The following is an 18,861-nucleotide window of genomic DNA, read 5'->3' on the forward strand; positions in this document are numbered from 1 at the left end:
TACAGTAAAAGTTTAGTTACTACTTACTAGTAATTAACTAGTAAGTAGTAACTAAAGTTTTCAAATAATTGTAGTGGAGTAAAAGTAAAATGTTTGCCTCTGAGATGTAGTGGAGTGGAAGTAAAAGTATAGACAATTGGAAATACTCCAGTAAAGCAAAAGTACCTCAAAATTGTACTTAAGTACAGTACTTGAGTAAATATACTTCTAGTTACTTTGCACCACTGGGTGGCGGTAATGCACCAATGTAACGTTGAGCACCACATAGTCAACAGCCGTCAATAATTAAAACCACTAAGAAGAAGAATGGAGGAAAACACGGAAGTGCAGCGAGTGAACAACAACAATGGACGTTTAGTTGTGTAGAAGACGACAACCTGTCAGCAAATGTTGGAGAAATGGTTTAGTATAATAATATAGTAATAGAGTAATAATATAGTAATAGAGTAGTGCGTGGTGTGACAATGTCTAGCAGCTACCAGTACCAGTCTCTATCACAGAGCGAGAGACACCCAGGGCTGTGTGTGGAGAGAGACAGCCTGCAGCCCCACCAACATAAAGGACACTCTTTTGACTACATCCCTAAAGTCATCGACAACGACTTCAGCGGTAGGTACTAACATCAGTTAGATCAATGGTTCTCAAACTTTTTCATGTCAAGGACCCCCAAATTGACACTTATTAGCCCGCGGACCCCCATTTGAAAAGATATGCCAAGGACCCCCATAAGAGAAGATTTTTACGGCTCTATACCAGTGATTTTCAAGCATTTTAATTTCTTGGACCCCCAGTTTGACATGCATTAGGCTATGGACCCCCATTTAATGGCATGTCTATCACTTGGACCGCAATTTATATTGTAACATTTATGTCAATTTAACGGGTCCATTTGGTTCCATTTGTACACTCTCAGAGTTACAGACCCATTAGGGTCCATTTGGTTCCATTTGTACACTCTCAGAGTTACAGAACCATTAGGGTCCATTTGGTGCCTAATCTATCATTTAGCTGGGGACCCCCTGGAACTCCCTCAAGGACCCCTGGGGGTCCCAGGACCCCACTTTGAGAACCAATGAGTTAGATTTCCAGGAGGATATGTCCCACAACCAGTGGTTAAGGATAAAAAGGATAATTCCTTTTAACAGGTCGTTCATGAAAGTCCTTGCGGTCTTGTTTCCAATGAGAACCTGTGAGCAATTGGGGTTAAGAGTCTTGCTCAGGGACAAATTTCATCATCGGCACATATGCTGGGATTGCCTGGAATCGAACCTGGGGCAACCAGGGTCTCTGGTTCCCTAGGCGGGCTCACTAACCACTCAGCTATGGCCGCCCCAACTTGGTGGAGAAAGTACTCACGTTTCTTACTTATGTAAAAGTATCAATACTGCAATGTTACAAGTAAAAGTCCGGAATTCAAAGTTTACTTGAGTAAAAGTACAAAAGTATTGGTATCAAAATGTACTTAATGTACCAAAAGTAGAAAGTACTCATTATGCAGAATTGTCCCATTTCACAAGTTTTCAAATGTATAAAATGTATTAAAATCTTTTGAAAATAACAGATCTTCAAGCTCCCAATGCCTCGCATCACAACGCATTGTGAGCTTGTAAATCGGCTATTTTCAAATGGCCGAAATGTATATAGGGATGTTTTTTAATAATCAAAATCTACAAAGTAACTTGTAACTGAAGTTTTCAAATAATTGTAGTGGAGTAAAAGTATAATATGTTCCTCTGAGATGTTGTGGAGTAGAAGTAAAAGTACTGACATTTGGAAATACTCCAGTAAAGTAAAAATCACACCCAGTGTGAAGTGGGCGGTGTGGTCCTCACAGTGATGGAAGCTCACTTAAAAAAAAAAAAGATTTTTTTGTAGTGCATAATCCTATTTATAGGTTATTAATGTCATCATGTGTCTCGCTAGCCAATCACAGTGCTGAATAGAGTCAGCCAATAGAGTCAGCCAATCACAGTACAGCTAGGGGTGTACTAATGAGCCAATCACAATACAGCTAATGAGGTGTCCCAACCCCACTTATAGGGGCGGCTACACCGCCCCAAAAAATCACACCCAGTGTGAAGTGGGCGGTGTGGTCATCACAGTGGTCATCACAGTGATGGAAGCTCACTTTAAAAAAAAAGTGTTTTTTTTGTGCATAGTCCTATTTTTTATAGTCCTATTTATAGGTTATTCATTTCATCATGTGTCTCGCTAGCCAATCACAGTGCTGAATAGAGTCAGCCAATAGAGTCAGCCAATCACAGTACAGCTAGGGGTGTACTAATGCTAGGGGTGTACTAATTATGAGCCAATCACAGTACAGCGAAGGGTGTACTAATGAGGTGTCCCAACCCCACTTATAGGGGCGGCTACACCGCCCAAAAATACCCCAAAATTGTACTTGAGTAAATGTACTTAGTTACTTTACACCACTGCCCGTGGCTACGTTATACTAGTTTAGCGCTTGCATGGATGTCATGGTAGTTTTGAGCCAAGTCGCATGGTTACAAATTATTAGAATGCCGCCTATGAATCCCTCAATGAAAATGCATCATGTGTTCTAGCGATTAAAATAGCATGTCTGCATATCTAATAATCTAATACTTTCTACCTCTCTTTCTGATACGTAGATTCGTCGCAAGGATGGCCCTCCTGGATCTGCAACCTGATTGTCCTTTTCTTGGTCTACATCTTTACCTTTATAAGTTTTCCTATATCAGGATGGTTTGTGTTGAAAGTAAGTGGGCATTACCTAACCTAGCCCTATATACTGTATATACTGTTCACAGGCTCAGCCATAGATCATACCCATGCCATGCCCCGATTGTCCTCTAGTTTCAAATCCGTTTGACAGTTCTCTCAGAAAATATGTGTTTAGTTAAATATATCCATTTTCTACGACCTTCACATGGACCACATTCTCCTACCCGGCTGGGCCCGAAATGATTGCAGGACTTAACATATGAAAACTTCCTTTGGTGAGCACATACAGTATGTATGGGGCACACCTATGTGATTAATTACCCTACACCATTCAATGCACCTGCCAATTGTGTGCCTGCTCACCAAAGGAAGTTTTCATGATCAGGCCTGTCGGGTAGGAGGATGCAATCTGTGTGAAGCTCCTGGAAATATTTATGTATTTGTCTAAACACATTTTCTGCCAGAACTTTCTAATGGATGAAACTAGAGGACAATAGCTGACCCAAGGGGTGAGTACACACACGCAGCACTACAACTTGTAATGCCACTGCGATGACTCTGCTACCCGGGAGGGCATGGGAGTGATCTATGGCTGTGTATATGGAATACATGAAATGTATGTAATGTGATATCACAGCCATTCTAGGTCTACGCTATACATAACCCAGTGCAATACCACTTTCCTAATTAGGTAAATCCTAACACTCTGTGTTTGACATTGTCACTAGACGGTTCCTAACTACCAGAGGATTGTGGTGTTCCGTCTGGGACGGATTTGTCCTCCAAAAGGACCCGGAATTGTCCTACTGCTGCCCCTCATAGACCAATGGCAGAGAGTAGACCTGCGTACACGGGCCTTCAACATACCTCCCTGCCAGGTACGCCAAGATACACCTGTTAAGTTACACTTTATTGATCCCTGTGGGGAAATTCATTCTCTGCCTTTAACCCATCTCAACTACAGTAGTGCAGTGGGCAGCCGCTGGGCACTGCCAGGGGACCTGCCCCTCCGCTGTAGCTCCTGGATGAATCCCACTGCGTTAAGATCCGACAAAGGGCGCAACCTGTGCCCTATAAACATTTTTAAGGTAGTCCCGGACCGTAGGGGTGTGCCGATACACTAATTTCACGATACGATACGATATTGGGCTCACAACTTCGATACGATTTTGATACGATACGCACTTTTTTTTTAATATATGGGGGTGGGGGAGAAAAAAAGCAAATGCAAACAAATAATTCTGTTTTTGCATTATTCAGACATGCAAACTTGTAGCTTTTCAGCTACAATAGCCGTTTTGAATCCAAATAGGGCAATAGTGTGACACCTGACCCGAAAGACAACAACATGTTGTCACCCCTTTCACCTCGGGGCTGTTTGCATGCCTGATTATTATTATTGTAAAAAAATAAAAATCTAAACGATATTTTTTTCTTCCCAAAACGATACATATCGTCACGAAAACGTATCGCGATATATCGCGGGACTATATATCGGCACACCCCTACCGGACCGGTATCCTACAGATGTCTGTAGTTCAGATGGTCTGGAAAAAATAGTCAATGTGTTGAAACAACCTTTAAACCACTTGAACCCTAGCATACCTATTTTGGGGGAGCACTTAATTTAAGTTACGATACGTTGTGAGCTTGTAGATTTGCAAAGAGATTTTATGTAGAGAGGGGAAAAAGAGTGGACCAAGTGCAAAGCCAACTAGGGTCAAGTTTACTAAGTATATAGAGGGTTTAAGTGGTTTTTGCCAGCCTGCACCAAATTTAACATGGAGGCGCTCTCCTGATCTGGAACGCTGATGCACGTTTAACATGGTGGTGCGTTCCAAATCAGGAACACAACTGCGTGTTAAATTTGGCGCAAGCTGGCGAAGGAGAGAAAACAACGGTTTTCAGAGGTTTTTTTTTAGCATCTTCTGAAATTCTACCATTCCAGGTGACTACTCGGGACGGTGGTGTGCTGTTGGTGGGAGCAGACACTCAGTTCCGAATCTGGAACCCAGTCATGTCGGTGGTGTCTGTCCAGGACCTCAACGCATCCACCAGGCTGACAGCACAGAATGTCATGACCCAAAGCCTGGGGAAGAAGACTGTTAGAGAGATCCAAACTGAGAGAGTGAAACTGGGGGAATATCTTGGGGTGAGGACAGGAAGATCCTTCAGAGTTAAATTAACCACTTTCAACCTGGTGTCACTATTTTGGGCATCTCATTATAGGTGAACATTTTCTAAATTGGCTTGATCAGCTATTTTCACTATTCGCCGTACAATGAAGTATATGTAGCTAGCTACTTTAAATGCTTACTGGATTTGTTTACCTACTGACTGTTCAGACTTAAAGGAATAGTTCACCCAAAAAATTACTTATTTTCTATCAATTACACGCCCCATGAAGCCTTGAATTATTTTTGTTTTTGACGTATTCCTGAGCCAATAATTTGATGACCGGGTGTATTTCCAGTAGGAGACTCAAAGAGACTCCTTTGAGTCTCCTATATATCTTTCCGCCGGTAATCAAATGATTGGACTGACTTAGGAATGCGACAAAAACTAAAGAATCTCCATGAATTCAATGCTTCATGGGGTGTGTAATTGATAGAAAATAAGTAATATTTTGGGTGAACTACTCCTTTAATTAATTTACACCAACTATTTATTATTTTTTCACAGGTGGACATCAATGAGATGACTCGGTCCTGGGGGCTGGAGGTGGACAGAGTAGAGCTCGCAGTGGGCACTTTACTAAAGGCCCCAGAGGAGGGCCCCTCAGGGCCTTTCATTATGCCTCCCTCAGTACCTGGGCTGGAGGGCCTTGCTGGCCCCATTCAGCAGCTGGCCATGCACTTTATGGGTCAAAGTGGACTTCTTCAGCCTCAGAAAGGTGCTGCAACACACTCTAGTCTTAGTCAGGGGATATTAAAGAAATCTGGGAATAAATTCCTTACCAAGACATTTCTTCACCAATGTGTTCGTAAAGGTGTCTAGTAACACATCTCACAAAGACTGAATTCCCCTTGGGGGAATCTGTGACAGCTGTTGAAAGTTGGGGTACCCTTAAGCTTATGCAGGGAAACAAATCTAAATTAAATTTTAAGTAGCATGTGAGGGGTCAAACTAGGGTTTTTTCATGATTCTGAATCCATTGCAAGCATTTGTTTGGCATGAAAAACACTCCTTGGGCTAAAAACAGCCATAGCCACTTTTCAAGGTCATTACAAACCATTGTTTGTGTAAAAAAAAAAGAGAATCGTTCAAATGGTGATACATGTGTGCATCCTTAAACCTCCTCTTTGGCCTTCCTCTTCTCCTCTTACCTGGCAGCTACATTTTCAGCATCCTTCTCCCAATGTACCTCTCATCTCTCCTTTTCACATGTCAAAACCATCTTAACCTCGCCTCTCTTGCTTTATCCAAAAACCTCCTAACCTGAGCTGATCCTCTAATTTAGTCATTTCTGCTGTCCTTCCTTCTCACTCCTAATGAGAATCATAGCATCCTGCCACCTCCAGCTGTGCCGCCTGTCTTTTCATCAGTGCCACCATTGCCAAGCCGTACAGCATGGCTGGTCTCACTACCTACCGTCTTATACATGTTCCCTCTCACTGGTGACCTTCTGTCACAAATAACTCTTGACATTTTCCTCCATCCATTCCCTCAAAGTATTCTTTCAATGTTCTCAACACACTGTCTCCGCCGGCTAGAACATTTCCATCTCTGTCTTTTATCACCTTAACATGTTGCACATCCTTCAAAACTCATTAGCGTTACACTCTAGCCATCCGGTGTAGATCATTTTCTCCCTTCTTGGTGTCCAATTTCTCAGTTTCTTTACCTAGCCTTTGCCACCTCTTTCTTCCCCTTACTCCTCATCTCCTTGTACTCCTGCCTACTTTCTTCATCTCTCTGGCTGCCTTTCTTATCTCCTCCCTGAGCGCCAGACAGCATTGTTCATTCTTCATCTTCCACCATTAGATTTTTTCTCTGTCTTCACACCTATAACATCATCTCTCAGCACTCAACATAGGACTCAAAGCGTGCTACTCATACGCTGAACTGGCGGTGCCCGTGATCGAACCTATGACCTTATGGTCTAAAGGCGAGAATTCTACCAACTGAGCTACCCGGACACATATGCTCATCCTCATCACTCTGACCTTCTCTTCAACTCAACCTGTTGATATACTCTCCTCTTCTCCACCCCATGGTTAAACCCCCTCCAAAACTCATGGCCTTGCCCATTGAGATTATAATCTCTTTTAGAAGGGAGACCTGTGCTCCAACGACAGCTATAATGGTGAAATGTTTCCTAAAATGTGCAACAAATATAGATATGACTTGTTGATTTGGCAGCCGTCTTGAAAGATGATGCCATATTGGATTTTCCAAAAAAAAAGGAAAAGAAAACGCATAGCCTATGCAATGAGCTGGAAAGGTGGGCTTAGACGATTTTCTGCAAAAGAGTGGTTTTGGTGCAAAACAAATGCTTGCAATGGAGAATCATCACCCTAGTTTGACCCCTCACATGCTACTTAAAGCAGAATTACATCTTGTAAATGTTTCTCGCATAAGGTTAAGGGTACCCCAAATTTCAGCAGCTGTCACAGATTCCCCGAGGGAAACTGAATTTCAGTCTTTGTGAGATGTGTTACTAGACACCTTTACAAACACATTGGTGAAGAAATGTCTTGGTAAGGAATTTATTCCCAGATTGGACATTTTTCTGATAATATTCCCTGACTATCTCCACCATCTCTTTTCTACTCTGTTCATATCACTGCAGTGTAATAACATTTATCTATGTCTTGCATGTCCTTAGAGGACAATGTCATTTTAATAGATGAGCTTGGAGATGCTCCTCCGCCTGTGGTGGCCAGGCCTGGCTCTGTGGAGGAGCTGCTGGGGGTTGTCAAGCTGCTACTGTCAGACACCTTGGTCAGACAGGTGGGGGCCTGCTTCCAGTTCCACATCAGCTCAGAAGATGGACAATGCAACAGCTATTACGTGGATCTGAGTCAAGGTGACCATTCAGCAGGGCTGTGAAGGTTACATTAAAAATGTCATTGTAACAGATAACTAAATTACCTTAATATAATTGTAATCTAATCTAAGTAATGTAATCTGATTACTTTACGTACTTTGAATTACTCAAAAATACTATACATAATACTATACACCGTTAAATGAAGTTTAATCAAAAGAATCCAAAGTTTACTGAAAGTAATCCCATCACATTACTTATTAGGTTACTGACTAAAGACAGTGCTGACAACGCAATTCCAAAATGCTTCATCGTCACCTGATTGACATATAGACCTCAGATAGTTCCAGTTACATGTTGAGATTGATTCGGATGTGATGACAATATGCAGTCTGATTCTTTAAATGTCTTACCTTTTAAAAAAATCTAATCATGTTCGGAATAACGTGGCTCCATTGTGGATCTCGGATCCACAATTGGATCCACAATGTGTCCAGCTTGTGTCTATGACGTATGACTCGAAATTTGGGCAACGTTTCATCCCAGTCAGAGTCCCATTGACTTCCATTATAAAATGAAAGTTACATTTCCGAAAATATAAAAGATGTTTAAAACAAAGTGCATGGATGTACTTCTTTGGCCTACTGGCAGCTTACACAAGAAACTTTACACTGACTGATGAGTACAACACAGACCAAACCTTTTTATAGACAGCTAGCCTCCGGCTCCTAGATAAGCTATTTTTGTAAAAAAAAGGAAAAAAAAATATTAAACTGACCGATGCCACCAAGCACCCTTGACATTTCTTTTATTGTCTGTGTGTGCATTGTAGGCAGCGGTGCAGTTGGTGTAGGCTCCCCGTGCCAGCAGCCAGATGTCACCTTGAATATGTGTGACAGGGATCTACTGGCCATGTTTGAGGGCAGCCTGAGACCATATGCTGCCTACACCAGTGGGAGACTGAAAGTCCAGGGAGACCTGAAGACTGCAATGAAGTTGGAGGAACTCATTAAGCTACTTAGACAATAGCTGTGGCAGTGTCCTAGTGAATCAACCAATTTCATTTAGAAGTTTCAAAGTTCAGTCTGTGCTGAAGCCATGTGTCTTGTGGAAGAGTTTCTGATTATGGCACTGTACTGTACTGTTCACATATTGCCTTAGTTGACTTTACAAAAATTGTATTTAGGCTCCCATTTCTATCCCAATGAGCTTACATGTAAGAGTTGATTTCAACAAGGGATTGCACTGCTGAGAATTTAGAAAGTTATTTGACTAAAATAACTTGGCTGAATGTCATTGTTTATCAGAATGCAATTAATGTAATGTTTTTTATCTATTTATAAGTGTTTTTTTGTGTAATGCAACGGTTTCATGTTTTATTTATTATAAATTAGACTTTGTGTGGAAATTAGTCAGACGTAAACATGAGATGAATCAACCATTTCAGTTCCAACTATGAACAGTTCAAACCATGAAGAATCACAGAAGCAGAGGGATCATTATTTTACTCCTACAGGCTATTACTCCTACAGGGTGGTATATAAGAATGCACAACATGCAATGCTTCCTTTTGAAATCCATGTCAATACTACAAACTTAATTAAAAAAAACGTGTTTTACCAAAACAAAGACATCAGTTTCAGAGTCACACCTGTGTCATTTGCGTCTTGTGTTTTATTGCTGTGAGGGTTTTGTATCACAAGTACGGGAGAACAGCTGGCTCTAGTGAAACGGCTACAGAAATAGCTAACTCTGTGCAGCTGACCCTTAGGCCAACCAGTCATTTAGGTTCAACTGACTAACTCTGATGAGTAGACTATTAAGAGAATTAATTAACTTCAATTAATAAAATGCATTTTTCAATCAATGTTTGTTTTTTATGTGAAACAGTCCTCTTTGCTATCTGAGTACTAGTGCTGTCACTTGGAACTTCATAAAGTCAGTTCAGGTGTTTTGGGGGACATTTACGCCACCTACAGGATGGCAGATGCATTTTAGTTATTTTTCACCCCATATCTGTGGAACTTATTTTTTTTCAGTCATATTGGATCAATTAGAAATGTTGAGGACTAGAAGTTTCAAATGTCCATTCTCATCTCATTTGGTTTTCCGTTTACAAACAGATGGAATGGCACTGTTGCGCTCCCATCTGACATCTGTTGACCGACAAATTGTCACTGTGTTGCTTGGTAACTTGATCCAGCTGTTTTCTACAGGACTGTTGTAACCATAGCAGTAGCCTGTATAATTTATCAGTTACCAGAGTGAAAACATGGAGCAGGTAAGATGAGTTTTATTGAAACCGTTTGCTTTCTATGTTGTTCCAAATTGTGTGCTTTCCCAATTTGCTTGTGTTGTTTCTTTAGGACTGTGTTGCCGGTCTGTACCAATCTCTTGGTAGCTCTGTTGGAGCAGAGTTTTCCTCTGAAGACGTGTGCATTCTCTTCAACAAAATTTTCCACTTACCTTCTACAAAAGAGGATGTGCACATGGCCATAAAGAAGGTACCTAACGTTCCACTCAACCACACATAAAACACACAACTGCAGATTAACATTGACAAAGATATTCTGTGTGGAAATAGTTTGTAAGACATTTTCATTTAGCTCTTTCTTGTTCAGATTGCAGGGGATGATAAGGGCTGGTCATGCATTGGAGAAAGGGTTTTGGATGTTCTCATTGAGATGGAGAGGGAGAGACAAAAGAGAGAAGAGGTAGGTTTTTTTTCTTAAAAATAAATGAAACCTAAATAAATAAATTTGGAATCTCTTGAATTTCACCAGACCTAGGGTTTTAAAGTCTCTGTGGCTGAATGGGTTCCTTTTTGTGATGGGATATTAGTATATTTCAACACAGTGTTTTCACTCACTCTACTGTTCCTGCCGTTGTCTAAAGTCGTTGCTATTTATCTGTAGCTCTACTGGGACCTCCAGCTTCTAAATATGGGGAAACTCAACACTGTGTACACGATGGACACAAAGCACAGCATCAGTCGCCAGACCACGAATAGAATGCAGTCACACACAAAGAGCACCAAACAAACTCAGAACAGAACCGATTCCGAGTCCGTAACTTCATATGGCCTTGACACGGAACTCTCACAGGTATGTACAGTATACTCACACTGAAGCAGATGATCACTTGGTCGGAGGCGTTCTATAATTGTTTCTTGCTTTGTATGTAGAGAATGCAGCCGACTGGGAAGTGGGACCAGGAGAGAAGAGGCAGGCACAAATCAAGATTGAGGAGGAAAGCCAGGCAGCACTGGGCCAGGTAACCATGACCCTAACCAAAAGAAATGGTTTGCAATCCTAATCCTAATAATATAATAACATGGCCAAAAAGTTACACCAGGGTCAAAGTGGTTGACTTGCTTACTTATTTCTACACTGCCCCAATCATCTCCATTCTGTCTTCCCAGACTGGTAGCAGAGGGTGTGCACAGCATCATACCCTCTCTGTGGCTTGGTCAAGGGCTAAGGGTCAGAGGTCAGGCCTGGGGTTATGTCTCCCTGTCTGACCTCCTCCTGCTGGTGGAAGTGAAGTATGACGTGACCACCCACATGCTTTACACAGAGATGCTGCAGGAGCATCACGGTAAGGAAGGCGTTACCGTAACTGTCACAAATACGAGAGTTAAGGATACAAAAAATGTTGTATTTGCAACTGAAAGAGGTGTCTGACACTTTTAAAGTTGAAAATAAGTATTTTTTCTCAAGCGAATGACTTGAAAAATATATTATGTCATGTGACAAATGGAAAAGAAAAAGAAAAGAAAGTTGCAACAATATAAAATGTCATGAAATTTCTTCACCAAATGAAATTTTTTTTTTTACTTAAAATGTGTTTTACTTGTGACCTTTAAGGCACATCACTGCCTAACGTCTTTAGGCCACAAATAGTAGCCTGGCAAAAAATAGCAGATCTACAAGCTCACAACATGTCACAGTGCGAAGCGTTGTGAGCTTGTAGATCGGTTATTTTCACCAAAGAGATTTGGTGTTGAGGGAAATATTAGCGGACCTAGTATATTGAGCCCTGGGGGACTCCAGTCAACTAAGGGTTTAAGTGGTTGGGTAAGTGATATTTCTGGTTAAAACAACAAGGTATTAAGTTAAAGCTCTACATTCTGATAGTAATCATTGTTATAGAGTGTTTGTTCAATAACAGGAGCTTCCCCATCTCTCCAGCTCTTTAATGAACAGAGAATAAATGTTCAGGTGGGTTGCCAATTTCAGCCAATCAGGAGAGAGTACCCATTTATCAGCTTAAATGTTATAGTGTTCCAGTTCCAATTTTGTCAGCTCATTTCTTTGTTTCATCACTTCCAATTTCTCTTGTTTATCCTGAGGACCTGTGTCCTGTAGGAGTTCTCTCTCCGGATAAAATTGGTATCCTGACCGGAAAATGCATTTTCTGTTTACTAAAGAGCTGGGGAAACAGGGAGACCCCTATTACTGACTAAACACTAGTCTATAGCAATGATTACTATCAGAATATAGAACTACCACGTTTTTCAGTTGAAAATCTGTTATTTTCAGTCGTGTCAAATTAGGCATGAGACTTAACTCTTTTCTTTTTTTGGAACTCCACAGGTCTGACTGCATGGGAGGCCCTGCTGCCATGGCAACAAGACAAGGAAGAGGAGCGCCTGTGGGATCTAGCAGAAGAGGCTGTGAAATGCAGTGACCTGCTCCATCTGGCCGAGCTGCCAGGAGCTTTCAAAATATACAGGTAACAAAACTCACACATATTCTCATGCACAGTGTGTGTTCATAGTTAAACTCACATTCCTGCTCCTGTCATATACTAATCATGGAGACACACAGACACTGACATGCATGAATGTATGCACTGTATGTATGTATAAACAGAAAGATACACACACAGACACACACACACACACACACACACACACACACACACACACACACACACACACACACACACACACACACACACACACACACACACACACAATGCAGAAGTACTTGGCCAGCAATGGGGAAGCATAGTCTCATATGATATTACATATTTTTGTTATGTTGTGGTTTTCTCCCCAGGTCATGTGAGGGAGTGTCTCTTAAGAACTGTCCAGAAGGTTCTGGTTCCAGGGAAGAATCATGGTCTGCAATAACGATCCTCACTGAGTTACAAACCTCTTGTCAACAAGAGAGGGACACACTCACAGCCCTGAGCAAGAGGTACATAGAGAGTTTCGGACACACGTCAGACCTGGTTCAAACATCTGCAAATATTTATTAGGTTTTCTTTTAATCTGCTAGAGGTACAAGTTGGGTGGATTCACATGAGCTCACAGCTAAGCTCAGATAGTGCCAGGTAAACCACTGCTCACAGACAAGTCCCTCGTTTGAGTTTTGACTTTCATGTGATTATCTTTCTCAGCTCATTAGTTTTTATTTTCTTCTATATACAGTACAGTATGTAAAACTCCACCCATTTCATACTGTGGATCAGTTATAACAAACACTAACAATTACAGTATTTAGAAAACAAATTTTACTCAGGTTGATGTCTAATGCGCTGAAACACAGCTCTGGCTAGGTCCTGACTTAGGAGCTCCATTTGCTTGTATCTCCTTAACAGGCTGGACAAGGAGGACCTGAGGCTGTTGTGTCTGTACATCAGGTTGGCCGCTCTCAGAGCTCAGAGAGAGAAAGTGTCCTATGGTGCTCTGTTGGCAACCAGACAGTCCTGGGAGACATGGTAGGCTAATGCAGTAGTTCTCAACTCCAAGTCCAGGACCCCAAATTGATTTGTATTTAGCCACGGACCCCCATTTGAAACTATTTTGTTAGATTAGATTTGTGTTGTTAGAGTTTTTCTCAATAAAAATAAAAAATAAAATCTACAAGCTCACAATGCATTGCGATATGATGCACTGTGAGCTTGAAGTATAAAATAGGGTTGGAGTATAAAATAGGTTTAAAGTGGTTCAACTGATTTTGATATTAAATTAAATTAATTTGCTGGAGACCTCCTGGAACCCTCTCAAGGACCCCTGGGGGTCCCCGAACCCCACTTTGAGAACCACTGGGCTATAGACGGCGATGATGACAATTAAAATGCACATACCAGCGCAGACCAGCAACTCATTTTGATGTGCACAGACAGTAATGATGGCTGCAGGCAGGCAGGATGTCCCTCAGCATTTTACTGTCCATCATGTGTTTTCAGGCCATGTGTCAGCAGTCCGTGCAGAAAGGAGCAGGCCTCTATGTGGCTACAGGACACAGATGAAGACGGAAATAAAAATGAGTTCTCTATCACCGTATCCCCAGAGCAGGTGCTATAAATTATATGTATGCATTTATTAATATAATTTTAATTAAATGTGTTTTATGTACTTATGTGAGACAAATGTTGTTGTTGTTGTTTTCAATGTAACAAAAAAAACATACTGTACACATTTTTTGGTGATACATCTCTTGGCACCTCCCAACAGGCAGTACTGCAGTGGCTGGTGCTGCGTCAGGAGCAAGAGAAAAAGTACCTGCTCAGGTTGCTACATGGGGTCTCCCTCGAGGACTTGCAGGGTCCCGGGGGCCAGCTGAGAGAGGGTAACTCTGTGTGCTTCCATTTCCGTGCATTTGTCTGTCGGACAATATCGACTTGGTATTGCTTTATATCTGTGTTATGTTCCTATTCAGAACAGCCACAGATGCATGCTGCCTTAAAGGACAGCTGTGTAAGAAGGCTGAGGCAAATCCACGTTACACTGCAGACACACTCCCACATCCGTACCCAAATAGAGCAGATTGCTGCTCAGCCCCACACCCAGGTACCAGCAGAGTTTTCTAGACCCCAGTGGGGAGCGTGTGCCCTGGTCCTGATGATACAGTTGATCGAGCACCAGGAAGCCCAGATTTCAGCGGTACTGCCAGCAATATTGAACATGGTGGGTTACAACGGAATCCCAGTGCTCCATTAACCACTTTCAACATTTTCACAAATTTTTTTTTTAGAAATAGTGAAAATAGCAGATCTATAATAAGCCCACAACGCATTGCATTGTGATATGTTGTGAGTTTGTAGATCTGCTATTTTCGCTATTCATCATACGACTACGAGTATATAGGGCTGAAGTGTTTAAGTTGGATTCCAAACTTGTGAGTGCAGACTGGCAATAGGTAGAGTGTGTGTGTGTGTGTGTGTGTGTGTGTGTGTGTGTGTGTGTGTGTGTGTGTGGTGTGTGTGTGTGTGTGTGTGTGTGTGTGTGTGTGTGTGTGTGTGTGTGTGTGTGTGTGTGTGTGTGTGTGTGTGTGTGTGTGTGTGTGCGTGCGTGCGTGCGTGCGTGCGTGCGTGCGTGCGTGCGTGCGTGCGTGCGCGCGCGCATGCGTTTTCACATATGTGCTTTCTTCTTGAGGTTAGAGCGCACAGCATCTCCAAGCAGTGAGGGAGGACTACGAAACTGCCGTTGCAGAGCAGCGTCTCAGCAGCCTATTCCAACTACTGACCTCAGAGAACCCTCTCACTGCTGACTCCCTACTCTCTGCTGGTCCAACCACAGCCCAGAATAGCAGTGCAAAACCCCAAAACAACAACACTGTTGTTGGAGAGGCCAGTGGAGAGCCAAATCCAATGCAAGGCCCTGAGATGCACGACGTCTGCACAGGTATTGGAAGCAAACACAAGCATACTGTAGATTCAGAGATACAAAATACCATAAAAGGGACTCAGGCATAGACTTAGGGACACACACATACAGTACACACACGTGCACCTGTAACTCCAGCATAGTGTCCATTTTAGAAATGCAGACCATTTAACATTTTTTCCCCAGGCTGTGGTGCAGCCATGGAGGACGTGCCATACCTGGAGGTCTTGTGCATGTCGGATGCCACAACCACTGACGGACGCACAACTGATAAAGGAACGCTAGAGAAAGCGCAGCAGGGCAGTCTGAGGAAAACCCCCCAGAGCTATGAGAAACAGGAATCCCTGATCACGCTGGCTTGGAGCAAGCCACCAGAGTATGACAGTGACAGTGACAGTGAGGCTGAGGATGCAGTAGCAGGCACAACAGCAGCTGAGCAGGTTGCTGAATTCAGCGTGAAGTCAGTGGCAGGGACCGGCGACTCGCACGGCACAGCTGGAGTCGTGCAATTTGAAGAGGGCCCTCGAGGGAGTCACACGGAGGAGGTGGATTCTTCTCTGTGCCGTTCTGGAGGTGACCCATACACACAGTTTGCAGACGAGCAAAAGGGCACAGATGGGGAACAGCAGGTATAAACCTATTGCAGATGTCACGATATTTCAACTTTGAGATTCGCAAGAATCCGCCTTCTTATATACAGAATAATAACTATATTGTTATTAAGGTTAATGAATAAAAAATAGTTGTATACCGGTAACTCCGTACTGACAGAACTGTGTGAAATCAAATCTTACAGGTGCAGATAGAAATGCTTGTGTAATCATTTTGTGCAGGCCACATCCGTAAATGTTGTTAAATGACATTAAAAAAGTAAAAAACTAAAAGAGATAGTCATACACATTTTCGAAACAGAGATAAACAAGAGCTCTTTCGTTGTTCAAGCTCTATTCTTGGAGAGGAACAGTGTACTGTTAAGGCATGTGAAACACGTTTTTCTTTTGAATGCAAGAGACATTTTTCGTCCAAAAATATAAAGAGGAATGTTGACTGAAATAGAGCATTCAAAAAAGAATGGAAAGAGAATTGTCTTCATCCTACACATCCTGTTCACATCCTGCCGATTGCACTATGAGCGGTTCAGTGCCACAGTGCACCTATTCTTGCGTAGCCAGATGATCAGAAATCTCATCCTACAGATACATCTGGGAAAATCTAAATTCAATCAATGGGCTTGTATGCCAGAGAAAATCAGTGGTAAAAAACCTACATGCACTGCTTTGAAAACAATCCTGATACTGTCCCATATGAAGGAACACCATAAAGTCTTTGCATTGGTTCTGTGACGCTGTTATTTTTAAAATGTCCAAATTGTTTCCACACAGTTTTAGTACATTCCCTGAATTTACATCAGTAGGTGGAGATCTCATTGTCTGGCTATGCAAGACTACAGTACACTCTGTTACATGTGCTTCTCATTCAGCTAACGGTTCAAATTTGTCTTGCATTTCAGATTGATTCTGAGACCCTGATGGACAGGGCAGTTCCAGAGCCCCCAGAGAATCGAATAGAAGCCCCTTCTGATGGTGACCTGCTAACAAATGTTTTGGTAGTGGGAACCCCAGAGGCTGAACAAACACGTCATTCAGCTTGCTCTCCTACTACTGGGGTGAACAAGGCCAACCTCTGCTCTGATTTAATTAGTGTGGGAGCTCATTTGGGGTTCATGGATGGACAAGAAGTTGAGCTGGAATTAAGTCCCACACAAACAGCGTCAAAACAGTGGGACATGAAAGGGCCTGAAGCGCCTTATGCTGAGGACATTGGATACATCTCACAATCCAGTGTAAGTCTGTTACTGCATTTTTGTATACACACGAGTGCTTGATAGATGCCATAGATGTAATTTTTTTAACATTTAAAATTCACTGTCTTGTGTAAAGCCTTTCTATGGGCATTTCCTTATTACGCATCCTCCCCAAAAGGTTCATTATGCTGGTGGTTCCTACCTGTCTACAGGTAGAGTATAGCATCCCAGAGACGGAGTCAAGACAGGAATCGATGATGCCGGACAGAGAACAGAGAACGAAGGAACCCGTCTCAGAAATGGAGAGAGAGAGGACAATGCGCAGCCTGGTGGACATGCAGAGAAAGGTGGAACAGAAGCAGCAGAGAGACAGAGAGAGACAACTGCTAAGGGTGAGTCTGAGATGGACTGAGGTATTTTGAGAAAATTATATTTTATTATAAGTATTGATTTTAGTTAATTAATGCCGTCTTGGTGAAATGAAAGAAATGTAGTCTCTCCCTGGGCTCCAAATTTACAAAAATCTTCATAAATTAATCACTTATCACTCAAAAATAGAAAATAACAGATGTACAAGGTCACAATTTGCATCTTTAAATTTTTTTTAAACGTATTTCTTTGGAAGATTTCTAAAATCTTTGCAGTAAAAACAAAAAAACTGGATATTTACTTTAGATCCATAAAAACAGTTGCGCGACCCAAATGTTTGCGAAACACTGCTCTAATGCACATCCTGATTTGTTTCAGGTTCAGGAGCGGCTGTCAATCGTCCAGAACAGGAAGGCACAGGAGGACCTAGAGCAAGACAGAATATGGCAGCTCACACAGAATTTACCACAGGTAAACACACACACACACACACGTATACACCAGCAACTATCGATTATCTTCTTAGTGATAATTCTAACGATGACTTTTTTGATTAATCAAATAATCGAGAAGCACGGTTTTGGGGGATATTATTATTTTTTAATTTATATATTTTTTAAATATATATCTATATCAACAAATCGAAACACAAAACTAGATAAAATAGCAGATGTACAAGCTCACAATGCATCGCCATGCATCACACATTTTCGCTATTGTATTCAATATTAATTAACAAATCATTTTTCATTTTTCTAAATGAATTATTTTATTAAAATCGATTCTTTTTTATAATAGATCAAATCGATTTGCTCTATTAACAGTTGCATCCCTAGAATGCACATTTACAGTGTTGATAAGCAGTACAGCATGATAAACATCCATTTGTATGGGTGTGTGTGACTGTGTGTGTCTAAGGAGGATAAGAGCCAGCAGAAGGCTGTCGTCAAAGAGCGACTGGAGCAGCTACGGAGGGAACGCTCCTCAGTCATGCAGTCCAAAAGGGACAGGTACAGTATGATTAGACAATTCTACAAACAAAACAAATATGACCTGCACCCCTCCTCTCTTAGTCTTATTTTTTTCCTGTCTCATCTTACAGGAACACTGCTGGTTTCAAGGAACTCCTGGGACCAGTAGCTCTCCACAGCATGGAAAGTGATGATGGTGCAGACTGAGCCACATACAATTACATTATTCTACATTAATCGTTCCAAAATTATTTTCCCATCCATACCAATTAGTCTCAAGGAATGATGCCATAGAAAACAAGCAATACTTTTCCTTACAACATAGGGTCACTCACAACACTTTAAATGAGGTAAACATGGAGGCCTTTTTTTTCTGTTACAGTATGTTCCCAAAACTGTCTTGACC

General features: G+C 41.8%; 3 protein-coding genes across 3 annotated transcripts; all 3 read left to right on the top strand.

The window, feature by feature from the left end:
* The first annotated feature begins 317 nt into the window (after positions 1-317).
* On the top strand, positions 318-9,443 carry stoml1 (stomatin (EPB72)-like 1). Its single transcript, XM_080438458.1, has 7 exons — positions 318-609; positions 2,631-2,737; positions 3,432-3,581; positions 4,652-4,855; positions 5,386-5,596; positions 7,532-7,732; positions 8,526-9,443. Exons 1-7 carry the CDS (start codon positions 465-467, stop codon positions 8,720-8,722), a joined length of 1,215 nt encoding a protein of 404 aa, XP_080294584.1. The 5' UTR covers positions 318-464; the 3' UTR covers positions 8,723-9,443.
* Positions 9,444-9,965: 522 nt separating this feature from the next.
* Positions 9,966-14,645, top strand: LOC308092186 (uncharacterized protein; the record flags this gene model as incomplete). Its single annotated transcript, XM_080438036.1, has 11 exons — positions 9,966-9,974; positions 10,060-10,197; positions 10,609-10,797; positions 10,878-10,966; positions 11,115-11,290; positions 12,289-12,427; positions 12,757-12,897; positions 13,301-13,420; positions 13,892-14,000; positions 14,160-14,274; positions 14,365-14,645. The coding sequence occupies 11 exons, from the start codon at positions 9,966-9,968 to the stop codon at positions 14,643-14,645; spliced, it is 1,506 nt and encodes a 501-aa protein (XP_080294162.1).
* A 2,425-nt stretch (positions 14,646-17,070) lies between these two features.
* On the top strand, positions 17,071-18,780 carry LOC308092525 (uncharacterized protein). The gene is made up of 5 exons (XM_080438463.1): positions 17,071-17,154; positions 17,328-17,507; positions 17,863-17,955; positions 18,403-18,494; positions 18,587-18,780. The coding sequence occupies exons 1-5, from the start codon at positions 17,098-17,100 to the stop codon at positions 18,660-18,662; spliced, it is 498 nt and encodes a 165-aa protein (XP_080294589.1). The 5' UTR covers positions 17,071-17,097; the 3' UTR covers positions 18,663-18,780.
* The last annotated feature ends 81 nt before the right edge of the window (positions 18,781-18,861 follow it).

This window comes from Gymnoscopelus braueri (assembly GCF_963280865.1).
Source record: "Gymnoscopelus braueri genome assembly, chromosome: 9".
Lineage (NCBI taxonomy): Eukaryota > Metazoa > Chordata > Actinopteri > Myctophiformes > Myctophidae > Gymnoscopelus > Gymnoscopelus braueri.